This window comes from Patagioenas fasciata, chromosome 6, assembly GCF_037038585.1.
Source record: "Patagioenas fasciata isolate bPatFas1 chromosome 6, bPatFas1.hap1, whole genome shotgun sequence".
NCBI lineage: Eukaryota > Metazoa > Chordata > Aves > Columbiformes > Columbidae > Patagioenas > Patagioenas fasciata.
This window is the reverse complement of record NC_092525.1, coordinates 11,382,408-11,401,567: the sequence shown is the minus strand read 5'-3', so window position 1 is coordinate 11,401,567 and position 19,160 is coordinate 11,382,408. Positions and strand designations below refer to the sequence as shown.

The 19,160-nt window shown below is 50.6% G+C and overlaps 2 protein-coding genes, 1 long non-coding RNA gene and 3 other non-coding genes across 11 annotated transcripts in view; 4 read left to right on the top strand and 2 right to left on the bottom strand.

Annotated features, from left to right (window-relative positions):
* Positions 1-2,777: 2,777 nt before the first annotated feature.
* On the bottom strand, positions 2,778-7,014 carry TMEM53 (transmembrane protein 53). Of its 3 annotated transcripts, none has more exons than XM_065842814.2 (3): positions 6,960-7,014; positions 6,230-6,327; positions 2,778-4,552 (listed from the first exon to the last, which is right to left on the bottom strand). In XM_065842814.2, the coding sequence occupies exon 3, from the start codon at positions 4,514-4,516 to the stop codon at positions 3,890-3,892; it is 627 nt and encodes a 208-aa protein (XP_065698886.2). In that variant the 5' UTR covers positions 4,517-4,552; positions 6,230-6,327; positions 6,960-7,014; the 3' UTR covers positions 2,778-3,889. The 3 variants fall into 3 exon arrangements, with proteins under 3 accessions (XP_065698886.2, XP_065698885.2, XP_065698887.2); XM_065842813.2 differs by having other exon boundaries at positions 6,881-6,967; XM_065842815.2 differs by lacking the exon at positions 6,960-7,014 and adding an exon at positions 6,597-6,731.
* A 3,138-nt stretch (positions 7,015-10,152) lies between these two features.
* LOC139828262 (uncharacterized) lies at positions 10,153-10,531 on the bottom strand. The gene is made up of 2 exons (XR_011739662.1): positions 10,400-10,531; positions 10,153-10,299 (listed from the first exon to the last, which is right to left on the bottom strand). It is a non-coding gene; the product is annotated as an uncharacterized lncRNA (long non-coding RNA).
* The window catches only part of ARMH1 (armadillo like helical domain containing 1), a 21,920-nt gene continuing 13,226 nt past the window's right edge, over positions 10,467-19,160 (top strand). For 2 of the 4 annotated variants that reach the window (XM_071809935.1, XM_071809936.1), the window contains exons 1-8: positions 10,467-10,679; positions 11,060-11,128; positions 11,635-11,801; positions 12,657-12,853; positions 13,011-13,095; positions 15,530-15,652; positions 16,188-16,260; positions 17,236-17,365. In XM_071809935.1, coding sequence (XP_071666036.1) covers positions 10,474-10,679; positions 11,060-11,128; positions 11,635-11,801; positions 12,657-12,853; positions 13,011-13,095; positions 15,530-15,652; positions 16,188-16,260; positions 17,236-17,365 — 1,050 coding nt within the window. In that variant the 5' untranslated portion in view covers positions 10,467-10,473. Of the gene's footprint in view, positions 10,680-11,059; positions 11,129-11,634; positions 11,802-12,656; positions 12,854-13,010; positions 13,096-15,529; positions 15,653-16,187; positions 16,261-17,235; positions 17,366-18,226; positions 18,305-19,049; positions 19,156-19,160 lie in introns of all 4 variants that reach the window. The other 2 variants (XM_065842778.2, XM_065842779.2) reach the window with 2 other exon arrangements.
* On the top strand, positions 13,495-13,609 carry LOC136104150 (U5 spliceosomal RNA). Its single transcript, XR_010651709.2, has one exon. It is a non-coding gene; the product is annotated as a U5 spliceosomal RNA (small nuclear RNA).
* Positions 14,621-14,735, top strand: LOC136104172 (U5 spliceosomal RNA). The gene has a single exon (XR_010651731.2). It is a non-coding gene; the product is annotated as a U5 spliceosomal RNA (small nuclear RNA).
* Positions 15,208-15,322, top strand: LOC136104148 (U5 spliceosomal RNA). Its single transcript, XR_010651707.2, has one exon. It is a non-coding gene; the product is annotated as a U5 spliceosomal RNA (small nuclear RNA).

Sequence of the window (19,160 nt, the reverse complement as noted above, 5' to 3'; positions counted from 1 at the left end):
CTTGGCTGCCCAGGTCCCCACCGCGGTGTCTCCCAGTGCTGCAGGGCATCGGGGCTGCACGGGCACCGTCCCACCGCCCGCCAGCAGCAGCCCAGCACCCCCAGCGCAGCACACGACCACCCTGACCACCAACCAAACCCTTCCTGCAACACCACTGCTGCCTGGGGAGAGAAGGGAGTGATGAAGGGAGTGGAGCATCTCCCCTGTGAGGAAAGGCTGAGGGAGCTGGGGCTCTTTAGCTTGGAGGAGACTGAGGGGTGACCTCATTAATGTTTACAGATATATAAAGGGTGAGTGTCAGGAGGATGGAGCCAGGCTCTTCTCGGTGACAACCAATGGTAGGACAAGGGGTAATGGGCTCAAACTGGAACACAAGAGGTTCCACTTAAATTTGAGAAGAAACTTCTTCATGGTGAGGGTGTCAGAGCCTGGCCCAGGCTGCCCAGGGGGGTTGTGGAGTCTCCTTCTGTGCAGACATTCAAACCCGCCTGGACACCTTCCTGTGGAACCTCAGCTGGGTGTTCCTGCTCCAGTGGGGGGACTGGACTGGATGAGCTTTACAGGTCCCTTCCAATCCCTGACATTCTGGGCTTCTGTGAAGGCAGCACAGGGCAGCAGGTCAGCAGCCAGCTCCCCCACAGGAAACACTCACAAACAGCTCTTGTTGCTGAGGGAGGGTTAATTTGTGCTCTTGCAAAATGAATCAAGCTGGGAAATGCACAATGGCCACAGCTGGTCCCCGGGCACCCTCCTCTCCCACGGCCGGTGGGGTTTCACCCACGCTGCTCCGAGCGCTGGACTGCAGGAAAATGAGCTCCGGGCTCCCCAGGCAGAGATCGCCGGTGCCACATCCCACTCCCTGCCCATGAGACGAGCAGAGATGCTGCATTTTTCCTCTCAAAGACTGGATCTGCTATACCCCTCCTGCAGCCCGCCTCAGAGATTTACTTGGATTTGCCAAGATATCCCACCTTTGGCGTTCAGTGTTCAGGCTGAAGCTCTTTAGGAACACGGGCTGCGCCAAACTGTGACAGTTTAGTAAGGATTAAGGGTTTGAGGCAGGGGTTTTTTTTAAATCCAGTAGTGCTTGGATCAGCTCTTGGCCGTGTGCCTTCAGGCTCCAAGTTATTAACCTTCTGTTTCAAATAACAGGCAATAGAAATAAAGAGGGCAGAAAGGGGCAGGAGGGAGGGTAAGCATACATGCTGTATAGGAAAAAAAAGAGGGCAATGTATTGCATGATATAATAATCATCATTAAAACTTGCTGTGACACGGAAACCAAAACTTACCCAGAAGATAGGTGCTGATAACTGTAAATCACTGGCTTTTTCAAGGTCCTCGCCGCTCTTAGAGCAGCATGTACACCAATCAGCCCTGAATTTCATGTCAGTTTTGCAGCAGTGGAAATGGCCATGAGCTGGATCCTGCTTGCAAAGCTCAGGGCACTGCAGAGCCCCAGCAGCCCTGAGGACTGCGCTGGGGCAGCAGCAATCCAGTGGTGGGGAGGTGGATGGGGATTGAGGGTGTAGCTGACACCTGTGAGGTTCTTCCCGGAGGGAGCTTCGCTGTCCTATTGCACAGGGACATCAGGTTTAGCTCCAGCTCCTGCCAGCAACACTTCACAACAGCTCGAGTCCTTAAACACAAGTCCAGCACCCAGGGCAATAAACAGCAACAGCAGATTCCCAGCCCAGCACAACTGTATTAATTCAGAGGCGAGCATTATGGAGTGTTTAACTGTTCTGTAAACACCGAACCCGCAGAAACCAGCACGAGGGCAAGTGCTAGTTAAATAACCTTTATCACCTCTGCTGCCTACCAGTTTTTGCAGTGACACAAGCAGGCTGGATGCTCAGAAGACACAGCCCAGCTCCCCAGGAAGGCAGGCGAACAGATCACAGGTCAGGAGATACGGCACTGACAGCACAAACCAGGAACCTGCTTTAAAAAGCTGGCAGATCTCTGATGGGATTGCTGGGGACAGGGCACTGTGCCTGGATTTCACAGGTTCAACCCCTAGGACCAAGAATTTCTCCATGAAAAGCAGCAGGCTGGAGGGTACCTTACCGCAGGGAACCCTCACAGCTCATCTGCACAGAAGCCGAAACTGAGATCACATCTACAGAAGACTGGATCCCAAGCAATGAGGCCTCCGGTGGCCGGAACCAGGTTTCACTTAAAAATGAACACAAACCAGGCCGTCAGCCCCTTTTCAGTTAATTCTCACTTATCCCATACACCTGGGTCCACCCTTTAAAACCACGCCCGATGTTGGGTAATTCTTTGCTTTAAATAAGCGTTGCCACACCAGCCTGCTAAAAACAGTTGTTCCAGCCACTGACCACAACTCACCTTGTGCTGCCATTCCTGGGGTGTTCTGGTTCTCAGTTTAAACTCACGAATTATTGTAGTGCTTCCCAAGAGACCTCTCTCTCTCTCTCTGCATTTCAAATCAGAACAGCAAGTGCTTTGTAATTGTGGGTGACAGCACCCCAGGGGTGGGAGAGGCGAGCACAGCAGCCCACAAAACATCTGTCAAAATCTGACTTCTGTGTTCCTACCTCTCAAGGGCACCCCCATGTTCAAACAGGCCCACAGGTCTCCAGAACCCGCTCCTGGGAATCTTTGACTTGGAATGTAAGTTAGCTAATCCTATCCATCACATTATTAATTAGCTCGCAATGCTGTGGCATGGCATAAACATATCATTAGCACACTCTCCTTTGTCTTGATCCCCACTTCTCCCGAAATAAACAAGACCAAACATAGCTGAAGTGCAGTGCAACAAGCTACTTTTTCACTAGGTGGAGGGAATTAATTTCTTGTATTACTAGTACATGCTGCACGGACAGCAGAGACCAATCATCTAAAGAGAACATTATGGGGAAAAATGTTGAATTTCATGGCCATTTGTGGGTTGGAGGTGATTTAAGAAACACCCGGTATAAATCATAGCTCCAAGAGACAGTTTCATTTTTCTCTGCAGGTCCACCTTGCTATTTCTGGGGTCTTTTAGGTTACAGCTGCGCCAGTTTCCCTGCATTTCCAGAAACACAATATCGGCTGCTCAAAGACACACGATAATAAAAGAGCAGTTCTCCAAGAAAACAAAACTACTCAGGAGAACACACAAAAGACTGGAAGGAAGAGACACAAAACACAAGACACATTCAAAAAGGTTAAGTTAAATCTTCTGGTTGAAGAGCACAGAAGTTACTACAAACATTTGAGCTTCCACTAAGGATCACAGCTTTGACTGCTCAGTCTCCGCTCTTTAACAGAACCAGATGACAACCTGGTCATACTGCCTGGTAAAAGCCTTTTCCAGGTCTTACATTCAGCTTCTGGGCCTGATCTCCAAATGAGGAGAATAACAAGAGCTGGCATGCACCGAGAGGAGAGAGAAGTCCTGCAGAGCTGCTTCTGTTTGCTCACTGCGAGATAAAAGAAATGACAAAGAGGAAAACAACAAAGACATTGAAGAGCTGTATTGTAAAATCAGTACGCGGCAACAGAGCACACACATTGGACATCAGGGACAAGGAGACAACATGAAAAACAAGAGAATACCACGAGACAGGAAGAAACAACACTCCAGGTGAAATTCTGGTCTGTGACACCTTGGTACAGCACATCATCAACTTCAACCATGCCACACTTCACCTTCAGTACTTTAAATTAATAATTAATCCGTATCTACTTTCTGCTATGATGTGGCTGGCCCAAAGGCCAGCCTGGAGGATTTCAGACTTGCAGATGGCGAAATAAAAAAACACTTAAAAAAAGCTAAGAAGTCTCCACTTTCCTCCTTTCAAAGACACAAAGGGGGTGATGTTTCCCATACGAGCTGAGCAAAGCAGATGCAAACACTGGAGGTCATTACGCTGCTAATGAGGCAAGGCCCTGAGACAGTCAGAGAGGAAAGTTGTACAGAGGTTACAGTAATAGGTGGGATACGCCCGCATGTGGCTGACGTGAGCTGAATCCAAGAAGTCTACGGCTTTCACAGAGACACCGAGCTGCTGCCGCGTGTCTGCCATGTGCTTCACGTCACTGGCCTTGATGATGGCATCAGCTTGGGAATAGAGGTAAAGCTCAGGCCACCGCGATGGCGCATTCAGTAGGGCATCGTAGTGGCTCTCGTGGATGAAGCTGCTCAACGGGTACAGCAGGATCCGCAGCACCACAGCTGTAGTAGCAAAAGCAAATAAGAGGAAATACTTGAGGAACACATTTGTGGACACCAAGACAGTTGCCAAAGCACGAAGGGCTCCTATCAAGTTTCTTCTGCCAGGGGCACTATCAAAAATGGCGCCCGCTACTTTGAGGTTCTTGAAAGGCTTGTCAGTGTGGAGCATCTCAGTGATGTAACGGTAGAGCATGAAACCACCATTGCTAAAAACGTGAAAAAGAACCGGTCTATTTTCAATCTTGTAGTCAAAGACCAGCTCCAGGAGACGCTTGGCCTGTGTCTGGAGGGATCTGATGCCAAAGGTCTCAGAGAAGAATATCATCCTCCATGGAGCTGTGTAGCGGACGACGGTGCACCCCTAAGAACAGAAAGAGACCCCACACACATTTAGGCTGTACTGTAAATTACACAGAGTGGGCAAGTATCAGTATAGAGAACATGAAAATTTGGGACAGGCTTCCAACAGAAACCACAGGGCCAGGAGAAACTCTTTAGTGTCAGTAGTAAGATATTGGTATGAACAGGATTATGTTAATCATAACAGTATACGGTATCATGAAAAGTTTCTGCAGCAGCGGAGGGCCTGAATTTGATGATGCTTGAGATCCTTTCAAATCCTGTACTAAGTGGCACATCCCCAGGGGACATTGCCACCCACACTTTTATGAGTGTTAATCTTCTCCCAGGAAGATAAAATCATCGTCCCTGATTCACGAACCTTCCATATCAGTCATTTTGGTAGGACAGTCCTGCTCTGGTACACATCTGGCCCATGAAATCAAAACAAAGGTAAGAAGGAGGAAGAACTTCTCCGTGTTCCCAGACCATGCTTGTTTGCAGCTGTTTCCAAGACTCACCCACAAACACCACTGACACGATTTTCACAGGTGTTTCTGAACCTCTCAAGCCACATCAATGAAGAGTACTGGTTTAGAAATTCAGAACACCTGAACAACTGCCTTTACAGCTAAGGCCTTACGTTGATGTGTAAATTGGAAAACAGGATCTCAGATGAGATCTGCCTTCTAAATAGAGCAGATGGAACTACATTTATAAATGTGGCTACAGCCACTTCCTCATCAGGGAGCTAACAAGCCCCTTTGTCTCCTTTCCTATTCCTATCATCTTTCTGACAGAAAAGTATTTTTCACGAAAGTTGGCACGCTGCCATGTAATGTGCTCCTCATCCAACCAGCAGCGCCTCTTAGTCACAACAGTCACTTAACAATTCTTCCCTAGAACAAGCCAATTCGTGACTCTTGCACTGGATTACGCATTAAGAACAGACTTGTTAATGTACAGACTTTGCTACCTATAGATGAAACAGATTTGGATAAATACAAGATCCTTGTATGCTGACCAAAAAAAAAAGTCTCATGTTTCACGGGGTCACAATACCACAAGCTGGGGTCATTCAAGTGAAAAAACAGATATCATAACTTAGGGAAGTAGGAATTGGACAGGCCTTTCTAGTTCAAATACAAGGAGTTGCTAATGAGGAGGTGTGACTACCATAGGATGCCTGTTCCATGGACATGATAAAATGAATTTGGATTGCAACATTCAGATGAGTTGTGTTCACAAGAGGGAAAAGCCAAAGGAACAACAGATGCTGACATGTTCTGTCATTCCCAGTCTGGCCTTGCCAAGCCTGTGCTGTGGCCTCTTAGAGAGCAGTAAACACATAATCTTTCCTTGCAGGTTTACCTGTCTGGCAACCTAACACAGTTCATGTCATTAATGAATAATCTCACAGCTTTAAAAGCCTTACAATACTCCAGAGACTCACACAATGGCAGATAATTTCTTCAAAGAAGTACTTTTGTCTCAGCTGCATGCACAAAGATGACATCAGCAACTGTTAGATAACACTGGCTGGGCTCCGAGAGACAAGGAGCTTTCAATGACAAGAGAACTTGCTAATGATTCCTTGGACCAAAAGATGCTTTAGAACGATGTCACCAACATGCAGAAAGGAGGCAGATTCTCAGAGCGCTGTATGACGGTGTCATTAAAATATAAATAAGCTACTCACCTTCTGACTGTAGATTGCACTGTATTTGGCCAGGTATTTGTCCTTGCAGCCTGCCCAACCTAGAAGGATCACCACAGGCTCTCTCTCTGTACTGCTCTCTGAAACAAATCACAAGTTTTAAAATAATTGTCCTCCAGTCTACCAGAATCAGAATGCATGGCAACTTGCCTGGTTAATAACGATTAAGGGCAATGATGAGGCATGTATCAGCTTAATATCCCAGTGAGCTCTGAGCACCACCTGGTCCCAGTTTCGCTATGTGGGCGTGCTCACTGGACAGCAGTTTCAGTTCCCACAGCTGCCCAGCTCTCTGCTGACAGGCAGCCAGCGGTGTGCGGATCACCCGGGGACACCGGCCCCTCCTCACCTCTCCCGGGCGCTGCGGAGGCTCCTGCCCCCCTCCAGGGGGGGAAAGGGAAGTGTCCTGCCCTGCCCTCCAGGAACTACCTGGTACGGCACAAGCGTCTGCACGGCTCCCTGCCCCCAGTCCCCAGGCCAAGTCCCCTGTCCCCCACCCTCCGGGGTCCCCCAGGTCCGGTCTCTCCCTCTCCACCCTCAGGGCTCCCCCAGTCCCTCCTGTCACTGGGGTCCTTCAGACCCAGTTCCACCTCCCCACCACCCTCGGGCCCCCCAGACCCGCTGGCCCCGCACCACAGGCCTCCCCCGGCGCCAGCTCCACCACCGCCGCCTCCAGCCCCCGGGCCCCCATCGCCGCGCACTCCCGCCTCACACTCCACCGGCGCTTCCGCTCTCCCCACCGGAAGCTCCGCCCCGTCGCACTTCTCATAGCCAATCAGAAGGAAAAGCGCGCACCCGCCTCGCTCTCCGTTACCTCCCCTCCCCGCCTCCCGCTTCCTTAGCAACGCGCCCGGAGCACCCGGGCCGGTTCCCCCGCCCACTGGTGGAAACTGGCCCATTGGGCCAGGGGTATAAAGGCGGCCCGCGATTGGTTCTTCTGTGGTGTCACTCAGTCTGCGGGGTATCTGCCCCCTCGGGGAGAGGTGAGAGGGAGTGGGGCTGAGGTGGGCGCTGCTGTGAGGGGATTGTAGGGCCTGCGGGGGTCGGAGTGAGGAGAATTGTAGGGCCTGGAGTGGGGGTCGCAGTCGGAGGGGCTGAGGGGGCTTGTTGGTCCCGAGGTGGGTGTTTGGGTCAGGGGGTGCAGACATGGGGGCTGGAGAGGGCACAGGGGTCAGGGACTGTGTGAAGGACTGTGCAGCCTGGCGTAGGTTTTGGGGGGTGGGAGAGCACGGGGCCTGTGGCTGGACTGGGTCAGGCCTGGTGGGATGGTTGGGCCTTGGGTAGGGAATGTTGAGGCTGCAGTGGGTTGTGGGGGGTTAGGGTGGATGTAGGGGTCAGTGCAGGGCCCAGCTGGGGGTGAGTGGGGCACAGGGTTTGGGGTTGTGGCGGGGGTCAACAGTGGTGCTGGGGTTGGGAGGTAGGATGTGTTAGGTGAGAGAGGGGCCAGTGGGACTGAGAGTTGATAGAGGCTGGGTAGAAGGTGTGGGGTACACGGGGTTGTGAGGAGGGTTGTGGGAGACTTGGGGTATGCCAGGAAAGGGTGAAACCTGCTGGGTAAACAGAAGCTCTGAAGTTTTCCCTGAGGCTGGGCACGGCCTTGATGTTGCAAGATGCAAAGGTAACACCAAATCACTGTCACAAAGTCCTTCCATGAGCTCAAGGCCATCAGTCCCTGGCACCTCACATTCAGGCTGACCCAGCACCAGCCTGCCTTTTGGTCTCAATCTGATGACTTAGCAGCACTCTGGATGTAAAGGACCGCTGAATTGCCGGAGCCAGTTCCTAAATTACTTGTGTTTTTATTGGCAGGAAAAAAGCACTCCCCTGACCCAGTTTTGTTTTGATTATTAGATCCAGTGGACTGGTGTGGCAGCCCAGTGCTGTTGAGAGCAGAGTTTGAAGCTAACAAACAGGGGTTATGTGCTGATGTTAGCAGTGACAAACGACTTGGGCAAGTAATTTAACTTTCCTGTGTCTGTATGTTCCCATATGTTAAATGGTCATAATAAAGATATTCATGTACATTTTCAGGTACTTTGCAATGTCAGTTTAAAGACTACTATGTCAGCAGATGCTGTTATTATAGCAGCAGGGACAGACACCACTGTATCCTCAGAAGCCTCATGTGATCATTGTTTCAAAGCCTTCTCTCTCTTTTTTTTTTTTTTTTTTGCCATTGATTCATAGGCAAGCCCTTTGTATCACTAAAATCCTCACGTCCAGAGGCTGGTGCTAGTATTTCTGAACACTGGAGTGTTACTGCAGCTTTATAATAAAAATAGATAGCATTACACCAGCAGCATCTCAAACATAAATATGGAAACATTAATTTAGAATCAATTTTGGGATGTTTCAGACTGTAAAGTTCTTTTAACTAGATCTCTGCTGAGGACAGAGGAGCACTTTATGGGACTGTAAATTTCATGCAAACAGTCTCTGTGAAATACAGATTCCCCCTACACACTAGCTGTTCTCTCAATATCAATCATACGCCTTGCAAGTAATGTTTCACAAATATTCTGTAAATCACAGGAAAATGCTCGCAATAATGTGAAATATGACTTTCACTTGACTGTTTCACCAGAGGCCCCTAACAGGCCATTCTCCTGTCAGCACTAACATTTGTTATGGTTAATAACATTTTCAATCACAACTATTTTGGGAAAATGGATTTATTTTAAACCTGCTTCCCCGCTAAGGAGATCCTGAAAATGCCCTGCCAAGGACACAGACTCCTTACAGAGCACAGACCGTTAATTCCCAAATGAAATTTCATCTCAATTCTCAAACAATGTTTCTTAGCCTGCTTTTTGAATACTTTGTTTGTTTTCAGGCGCTGAGGTACACCTTCACCTGTTGGTCATTGTTTTTAGTCTAGTTCAGATACTAGCAACAGAAAGTTACTTTTGAGCACATATCTTGGGGATACACTGTACCTGATTTGGAAATTTGCTCCAGATTCTTGGAGAAAAGGCTTAAGAACTTTTATTGCATTGAAAGAAACTTCTTATTCTGAAACCCAAAGATTTTGTATAATTTTAACTTTTTTATTTTTTAATTCTCTTAAACTGCACTTTAAATAAACCCCAAAATGGTGGTTTTCTTATGTAAGAAGTCCAAGAACTGTACTAGACAAGGTGTGAATTCCTTTCTTATCCTCGGGCATGTTGATACAAGTTGAGGGAAGACAACACAGCTGTGTTAATGCAGCTGTCTGTGACCTTGTCCCTCTTTCTGCGCCGGTGTATGTGCACAGACACTGACATTTAACTGCCACGCTCCTCAAGATTGGTCAGTACCTTAAAACCAAACTCATACATGTCAGTGGAATTCTCATCTACCTGAATGGAGAGCTTAAGCCTCTGACATTTCGTCCCCCTACTAAGTGCACCTTCACATCTGTAAAGCTGGAATAGGGGATATCATATTGAGCCAAAAGTGTGCCAAAGATATTTGGCAAAATATTGCTTTATTTAACACCTGTTTGAAGGGATGGGAGGAGATGCAGGCAGGGGATGTTTCTGGAGCTTCTGTCTTCTTGCCTACATTTCTTATCATTTCAGGTTTTCTTAGATTGTTAAAAAACATGCCATAGAAATTACATAAGAAAAAACAGAGCAAATATCCATCATGCCAAAGGGTCCCAAAGCGCTTTCCCACTGCCAAGGCCAAGCACATCGTCCTGGAGTGGATGTGGGCCCAATCCAAATGACTGTTGCTGCATCACGTGAGGCAGGGCAGGCTGCACTGCTGTGTTAACAGGCACTTACAGTCCCCTTGACCCTGTCACTCCCCATAAATCCATACCAATTTGTGCTCTCATTTTACCCTATTTATTCTCTGGCAGGTCAGATATGAGATGCAGTGTTCATATCATGAGACTAGTGAGAAACCAAGGCTGGGGAAATGGGTAACATCAAAATGACTTTATTAACAGACCAGAGAAGAGGTGGTGAAGCCACTTGCTCTGGAAAATAATATCAAGTCTGTTGCAGATTCATTGTGCAGCTTCAGACACACCAGGAACTCTCCTTCTGCATTAGTTTTCCTATCTATGAAATAAATATAAAGGAAAATTAGATTAAATGAATGGCTAGTAAGTGCTTTAGTATTATTTGCCAAAGATTTAAAATGTGATTTTGGTGGTAATACCTTAGTAAAAACTTCTTCTATCTTCAAAGCCCTTTTTTAACTTCTTTCTCATTTTTTTCTAGGCTAAATACACCATGACGTCTGTCAACGAGCAGGAAGCCATCAGGAAGCTCATGGTTTTCTTGCAGGAATGGGATAATGCTCACAAAGTTGCTCGGAGCCAAATCCTGGACAACTTCATTAAAAGCAATGACAAGAAGACAGAACCAGACCTGGAGCTGGAGTTCTCCCAGGGAGCCAGCTTGTTTCTGGCTCGCCTAACAGTGTGGCTCAGGATGACGTATCTATTTCCTTGGACAGCTGGAGGTGGCCTGTGGTAGTGGGATGGAGAGGAAGGGAAAGTTCTCTACCAAAAATTTGTTTAAAGAATAAGCTTCTGTATGGAAACATCTATATCCAGCTGTGTTCTTCAAGGTTTTTTTTTGTTTTGTATTGTTTTTAAATGGCTATCTAAAGATAGAACTGAAGGAAAAGTCATGTAACCTTTCTCTCAGGGACCCAGAATTAGTGTTTTTTTCTCATATTGAGATGAGCGTGCTGTCTCTGCATGCCTGGGAAAAGAAGGTCCATGCTCTCTCCCAGAGAGACCACCACATTGCCAAAGGCAGCCTGGGGGACACGACAGTGGTCAGTAAATCTCTCCTTAGCCTTGTCAAACAGCTACACGTACAGCACATGCCTCAGCAAGCTGCTCAGGTCCATTGGCATCTTCCTATCTGCTGCAGGCGGGTGAGTATCCAATGTCGCTGTGTGAGAGGTGCTGTGGGAAGGCACATGAGGGTGAGGGGGTGAGGAGATGAAGAAAATAACAAGCCCTGGGGCATCTTTTGGGAGGGCTGTGTAAGCACTCTGGGCAAGGCAGGCCCCAGTGAGGCCTGTGATAGCAATTTCAAATGCTCTCAAAACCAAATCCACTGCTTGTGCATGTCTCCAGAGCCACTGGGTCACTGGCACAATGTGTAAGGAGTGTGGTGAGAGCCTGAGTGCACAGACAGGGCTTTCTGTGCCTGTGGATCAATATCTGAAATGAGCACAGGATCTGGTCACCTGCTGGCAGCAAATTGGGCTGCTGGTGGGCATCTGCCTCTGTGCCCCAGGCTGAGCTGCTTCGTCTTCACTACCCGGGCTCCAGCCACCCACTGCCGCGAGGTAGGAGGTGACAGGTCCTGTGAGCACGGCATGCTGACAAAGGAAGGCAGGTGACACTTTTGGCTTTGTTCCCCCTGTCCTTGCAGATGCAGATACCTTACGGAATTTCTGCAGATGGGAGGTCTCTTGGTTCTCCTGGAAATACTAGGGCTGAACCACCCAAGTGAAGAGGACAAAAGAGAGTCTGTAAAGCTGCTGCAGCTGATAGCGGACACTGGCAGGATGTACAAGGAGCTCATTTGCGAAAACTACGGTAGGCAGCGTGTCCATCCATGCTTTTTCCTAATTCCGGTGAGAATGTTTTCCCTAACCTCTGGCCCCCAGGGCTCCTTGCCACACTGAGTCACTCCCTTCCCTCCACTTGCTGGATGGCAGATTGCCACAGCATTTGCCTGGATGGAAGGAGTTCAGTCTCTCTACTATTGTTGACTGGTTGCATTTCAACTCCTCAGTTTTTAATGAGCTCACTTTCTTTATAGTTATTTCTTTTGATGCAATATTGCTGTCCTACTGGTTGCAACTGCTCCAGTTAAACCACAAAACAGTTTCCATTCTTCCCTGCAGCATTCACCTGCTGCAAACTTTCCCAGACTTCCCCTCTGGGAGTGGGAAGGTTTTGTGGCTTGTGTGTTTTTAAAGAGCATTACAACTTTTATTTCTTGTTCGTTGGGAGTTTTTTGTTTGGTTGGTTTGTTTTTTCTTTTGTGCAGTGGAAGCCAAACCCTGTTGTTCTGTAGCTCAGGTTATGTTTTGAGAAGCTACAGGGTGACACCTGCCTCACAGCTACTCCAAGGGAGACGAAGTGGCAGGATCAGCAGAGGGATCCTTTGCAGCATGGTCGGCATCCCAGTGCCAGATCCTCTGTTTGTGTAGAAGCTCAAAGAAGGGCCTTGGCCACCTACTGCAGCTGAGAATTTTGCCAACTGATTTTCCAGTTAGTCTTGTGGCTCCTGACAAGGACAAATAATGTTTTTCCTGGCTTCTGTTCTTCAAACTGTGCTTCAAGTGGTTCATGGTGCTGGATTCTCTCGGGGTGTCAGTGAAACAACTGAGATGGGTGACCCAGACTCATTCATGTGAGTGACTTGGCGTCTCTTTCTCTGCACAGGGGTGCAATCCCTCACCAAGTTCTTGGCTACTTCCAACTCAGCAGAGGCTCAAAAAGATGTGCAGGTTCTGCTGGACTGTTTGGGGCACGAGAACCCCAAGTACCAGAACCAAGTCTACAAAGGCCTCATTGCTGTGCTGCCATGTGCCTCCCCTGGAGCCCAGCAGCTGGCTCTGCAGACACTTGGGAACATGCAGGTGGGTAGTGGGCCTCGCCAGGGGTGAAGGACAGCTTCTGTTTCTGTCCCTTCTGCCCTGGCAGGAGAGGGGACAGTCTCCTCGGTGTTGGGTGCTTGGACAACAGCCTGGAGTACAGTGTGAAGGCTGTCCCCATCACTCTGCCCTTTTCCCCCAGGCTGTGGTGGGAGAGGCGCCCGCAGTCCTTGTGGAGCCCGTGCTGGGAGTGCTGCGCTCGGTGCATCCGGAGGTCCAGTGTGCAGGTAGGACCCGGCTTGCAACCCTGGGCAGTGGCTGAAGGGCTCCGCGGGCGGCCGTAGCAGGGGGTGGCCGCCGGCAAACCTGGGCAAGTGTGGCAGGGACGTGGGGAAGAGTCTTGGGGACTGAATGCTCGGGACGGGGAGCGTCATTAGCATGAGGTCATTAGCATTCTTCTTATTTGCATACCCAGAGTGCACTGCGAACCGGCGGCGAGCCCCAATGGCGGTGTCCACCGCCGCAGCTCTCGCGGGGCCGCTCGGTCCGGCCGCAGCGCCGTGCCCTTGTGCGCTGCCGGGGAGGCAGGTCCGGGCTGGCGGGTACCGGGCGGGAGCGGTGGGGGTCGCCGTGCGCTGAGGGCGGTCAGCCGGCGCTGGCTAAGTGTGCGGGGAGGACTCGGAGTCATACTCTGGTTTCTCTTCAGATCGTATAAATCTTTCGCCTTTTACTAAAGATTTCCGTGGAGAGGAACAAGTACGAGTGTCGATGAATTTTTTGAGGCTCTGCTTCGGTAGAGCTATCCCTTCATTGGTTAAAAATAGAACTGAATACCAAGTAGATAAAAAATGTAAAATGTTTCGGTGTTTCCTTGTTAGAAACAGTACGGGGAGCCCTAGGAGCACTTTTTATGGGAAGTGCGCACGGTGGAACTGGCCCCGGCCCCGCTTTCTGCATTCCCGACCCGGTGCTCGGGCCTCTCCGGACCGTCCAACCCGCCGCTGGGGACGGCGGCTCCATTACCATTGTCTGCTCAAGAGATGAGCGAGGCTTCGTACAGCCCCTTCACCCGGCCCGGGCGATACAGCGGGGCCGCTGCCTGCCTCGCCGGCGTTTGGACTCCCGAAGAAGCCGTTAGCGAGGGACCTACCCCGGGAACGACAAGCCCGCCACCGCAGCGCTGGCCCCGGCGCTCCAATCCCGCCCGGGCCACCGCTCCGGTGCTGTTGTCGCCGCGGGGCTCATGGGCGGGCCCAGTCGTTACCGCGCAGGGCTCAGCGCCGTGCACTGGGCCCGGGTGCCTCCCGCCCCCGTCCCCGTCCGTTCGTAGCGGCAGTGGGGGCGTACCGCGGCCTATCCCGAAGCCGATCTTCCGCCTCTGCGCGGCGCTGGGACGACTGAACCTGAGCCGGGCGCCTTGCGGTCCTTGCACGCTTCCGCTCGCTGCCCCGCGCCACCCCTAGCAGCCGCACCCGCCGCCGCCGCCGCCGCCGTCCCCGCCTCTCGTTCCGGCCCATGCAGCCCCGCCCAGCGCTGCGTCCCCTCCGGCGGGGGCGGGCCGTCTCCATAACTTATCCAATCAGCAGGGCTCTCATCAGCATACCCGGGATGCAGTGCGGGACAGCGGCGCGTTAGCCCCGGTAAACACAGCCGCCCCGGGCCGGCGTGGCCGGTGGGCTCGGGTCGAACCGCGGGTGTTGGTGGCCGCGACAAGCCGGCGTCGGGCTGGGCTGGCACGAGTAGGGCTGTTTGTCGCCGTGTCTTCTAAAGCAGCAGCCGAGGGTGGGTAGCTGAACGGGGCGGTAGTAGGATATACTCTGGTTTCTCTTCAGATCGTATAAATCTTTCGCCTTTTACTAAAGATTTCCGTGGAGAGGAACAAGTACGAGTGTCGATCAATTTTTTGAGGGTCCATTTCGGTGGAGCTATCCCTTCGTTGGTTAAAGAATAGACTCGAAAAGCGGGAATTGTGGGTCGTGTAGGGGTTTAGGCCGAAATCACGGTGTGGTCTTAAAAACATTAAGTGGAGGACCACCCGTGCTTCAGATTTGGGGGCAGAGGCGATCCTTTGGGAAACAAGGTCTGCGGTTGGCAGCGGTAGCGGTGAGCTGCTCTCGGGTGCCACCGCCTCATTACTGTGCGTTCATTAGCGTGCGTTCATTACCGGCCGGCTGTTTTGCATACCCAGGGTGCACTGCGGCAGCACGGTTACCGTCACGGCTCCGCTTTCCGCCACTGCGGTCGCAACCGGAGGCTGGTCCGAGCTAACGGGATCTGTGGAGCTTGTTTCCCGCGGCGGGGCTGGGCCGGGTGCGGTGTGACCGGGAGCGGGAGGGCTGGGGGTCTGTCGCCGTGACTGCGGGGCGGGCGGGCGGTGTGATGGGAGTGAAGATACGTGTGTACTCTGGTTTCTCTTCAGATCGTATAAATCTTTCGCCTTTTACTAAAGATTTCCGTGGAGAGGAACAAGTACGAGTGTTGATTAATTTTTTGAGGCTCCATTTCGGTGGAGCTGCTTTTTCGTTTGTCAAAAACAGAATGGGTGTTCACATGGCTAATAACACTGCCGCTTGCAGAGTGGTCACACTTCGGGGTGACTGCTGGCATCTTTTGCCTGCGGGGCTCTTATGGTGACAGGCGTGTACTTAAGTCCCTGCTTTTCTCCACAAAGACATCCAAAATGTGATCCCCGGTGCTGACAGCAGCTCTCTTCTCCTCCAGCCATCCAGCTGCTGAAGACCCTCATGTCCCACAAGGTCCGGACCACTCTGCTAGAGGGCCTGGTTGCATTGCTGACACCACCCAGGAAGGAAGCAATTGCTGGCTGCATTGACACTGACAAAGGTAAAAGAGTTGACCAAGAATACATAGCAGGCCTGCAGGGGCAACCAGGGGATGTTTCCCCCAAGGTCCCTCATCTGCAGGGCTCAGCCATCGTGCTGATTTGCAGGGGAGGAGGTGCAGGGGGCTGCCCCTTGAGGCGAGAGGCACAGCAGCAAGAGCTGCCCGGGTCAAGGCAGTGCTTGCTTGCAGCACTAATGCTGGTGTGCATGTCTCCAGAGACCCACCAAGATCTGCTGTCTGCTGTGCAAGGATGATGAACAGTCCCAGCCCCAGGTGTTTCCTCCCCGACTTAGCACAGCAAGCTGCAGAGGCCCATGCTCTGTGAGCTGTGCCTGTGCTGCTGTAAGCATCATTCATACAGGTTGTTGCAGGGTACTATGTACGATACGTAGCCACAGGGTTTCCCTAAGGTGTATTTCCTGAAAAAACAACATCCTCCTTTCATGCTAATGGTGTAATTCCACCTCCGCTCCCTTCTTACATCTTAGAAGTGTTTCAAAACATCATTCTCACTTTCCTCATTTTCCTCGTGCAGACCCAACCTCTCTTTGCCTGAGGAAACCCGTGCTGGTGTATATTCAGCAGGCAGCTGCTGCAAAAGCCATTGGGTAAGAAACTCTGGAGCAAAATGCACAGGAGCATAAAAGAGGCCTTAGAGTACAGCGGCTTCTTTTGGGTAGGAAAGGACTGGGATGTGTTCCTCCCAGGGACTGTTCACCCACTCACCTCTGGCACTGCTCTCTGTCTGTGCACTCCAGCTCTGGTGAGTCTCCAGTACTCGGCTGTGCAGAGAAGGGATGTGTTCAAGAATGAGGCAGGGTCTCTGCCTTGCAGATCACAGTGCTCAGACCCTCAGACAACTGACACTGGAGCTGGCTTGAAGTTTTATTTACAGGGAGCTGTGGAATCCCGTCTGCTCTGGCCCTGCATGCTGTCACAGTGTCCCCGTTATGGCTGGACCTGGAAGCAATGTGTGTGACCTGCCACAGTGCAGGGCTGAAGGGTGCCGTGTTGTTCAAGGCCACTGTGTTCTCCACACAAGGAGCCACAGCAAGCAGTGAAACACCCTTGTTTAACATGAGCCACCCAACAGAAGAGTCTAGTGCCTACAATTGACTGCAGAATCCTTAATGAAATTCAACCATTTGTGTTAGTTTGTTCGTTCAGTATGAATTTCCTGCAGTGTCCACAAGATAGTGCTATGAGAACACTTTTCCTGCAAAAGCAGCAGACAGAACGCCCTTTGTGGGTAAGGAGCCATACTGGAGTGTCTTCCTCGCAGAAGTAATGGTGGTGAAGTCCTGGGTTCTTTATGATCATACAAAAAACTTGCTAGGCTTCAACACACCCCAGGAAGGTCCTGGTAATCATTAATCAATTGTTTATCAGCAAGCCCACTTGTTAAATAATTGCTAATCCATACACAACCAAACATTTATTGTTTAAGATTCTCCTGTCTGTTGGTGCCACTGGGGCAGGATCACATCATTTTCTAGTGGGATTGCACCAAGAGACCCATCCTCAATTTATTTTGAGCTTCTTCCCCCATGCAGAGTAGGGACTGATCACCTATCTCATTGCAGTGAATTAGCCAAGGAGTCAGCAGAAGTGGCTAATGAGCTGATCCAGCTGCGAGTGGTACATGGCCTGATTGTTGCTGCAGGAAACCTGGACCATATGGCCAGCCAGAGACATGCCAGCATCTCCCTACAGGTGAGCATGGTGATACGTAGAGGTGGATGTTGTAGCATAGGGTCTGCTCTCAGAGCACCTGAGCAAAAAGGCTCCCTACACTGTGGGGATTTTGCTAAACACAGCACACACAGGCTTATTCCAAGAGCAGAAGCGACACTTCCTTCTGGAAAGAGCTGCTTTTCCCCCTCCTGTCTGCCTCCCTCCTGCCACCCACCACGAATACATTGCTGGGAAGCCAATGTTGGCCCTCACACCTCTGTTCTACCTCCAGACTTGCTGTGAGCAGCAAGCATGGACAGAGCTAAGGAGCTAATCAAGACAATTTGCGTGGAGCAAGACACTAGCACAGAATTATAAATAAGCTATTTGTCCTGCTGGTGCTGGGTAAAGCATTTTGGCCTGTGTCAGCACAGCTCTGCCTACATAACAGCCATAGGGAAGTACCATGCTATCAGTAGAGTGATGTCCAAGAACCAGGCTGCTCAGGGGTAAAAATGGTTTACAAATGTACCTAGTAATGCAGAGGGTCAGGGCACCCTTTCTGAGAGCAGGCACCAACCACAGAGCAGGTGAACTCCCTGGCAACTACTGCGCTGGAGCCATTTCACTGAAACACCCTCCCTCCTCTTGTCAATGAAAGTGGGAACTGGTGCTGTGGGAGGGCAGGGAGGAGCAAGGTAAGGCTGGACCAGAGACCCACAAGTGCCTCTGCTGTGTTCATGAAGTGCCACCAGTAGCACCAGTGTGCAAAGAGGTGGCCTAGCAACTTACTGGTGAGTGACAAAGATTATCTGGAGCCACACCATCCATGCAGCTCTACCCTATAGATACACACTCACACACCTTCTCCCTTCACACCAACTCTCTGTTCTGTTGCAGTATTTTGTCCACACATTTCCCTTTGTGGAGGAGGGTGTGAAGAAGGCACTAGGACACACACTGTTCCAGCAATTTATGGTAAACATGCCTCCCGTATGGGGTTTAAGTGGCCCTAGGACCTTGGTCTGTTTTGCAGGGCTGTAGGCTCCAGTCTTGGCTTAGAGCCCAGAAATAAACTCAGCCACCCTTTGGGAAGTGTTCACCTTCAGTCTCAGTGTTCAGGAATATAATTGCTCTGACTTGACCCTGAGACAGCACAAGGAGAGACCTCAGTCTACTCCTTCTTCTGAGACAGAGGAAACCTGCTGTCAGAAGTGTGACCTCAAGGGCCAGTGAGGCAAGAGGTGACTTGAGCTCCTCCAAACCCAGTCCCTCCCTACTCTAGCTCCTGGGGTAGACATACAGCATAGTGAGCCATGTTAAGTCCAGGAAGAGGAGGCGGAACAACCAAGGGGCAACATTTTGTTCTTTGTACCCAGACCCATCCTTACTCACCCCGAGACACCATTGGGCAAGGCTGGATAATCCAAGTGAATCCCCATCTGAAGTGGAGCAGGAGTGCCTTGCTTTAGTCCAAACTCAATAAGGCATAACAGCCCTTTTATTTACATGTGCCATCTTAATACAACAGAGGCAGAGCTCGGGTACAAGTCAGCTTTAGCAGTTCAGAGGCCCTTAAAATGCTCAGCCCCACACTGCTTCCAGCCCCAAACTGCTTGGGGGGGAGGACTCTGTCTGGGTTGAAGCATTCCTTCCCTAGATGCTTGTCAGTGATGCTTGTCCACATCCTATTAAAATCATAACTCCTTTATTACCTTTCCAGGACAGTGCTGAGACCTGGTACACAAAAATAAATCCATTACAGGCTAAGGAACTGGCCTGCAATACAGTAGACATCCCTGGAGACATGGCAAGGATGCAGCCCACAGGTGGG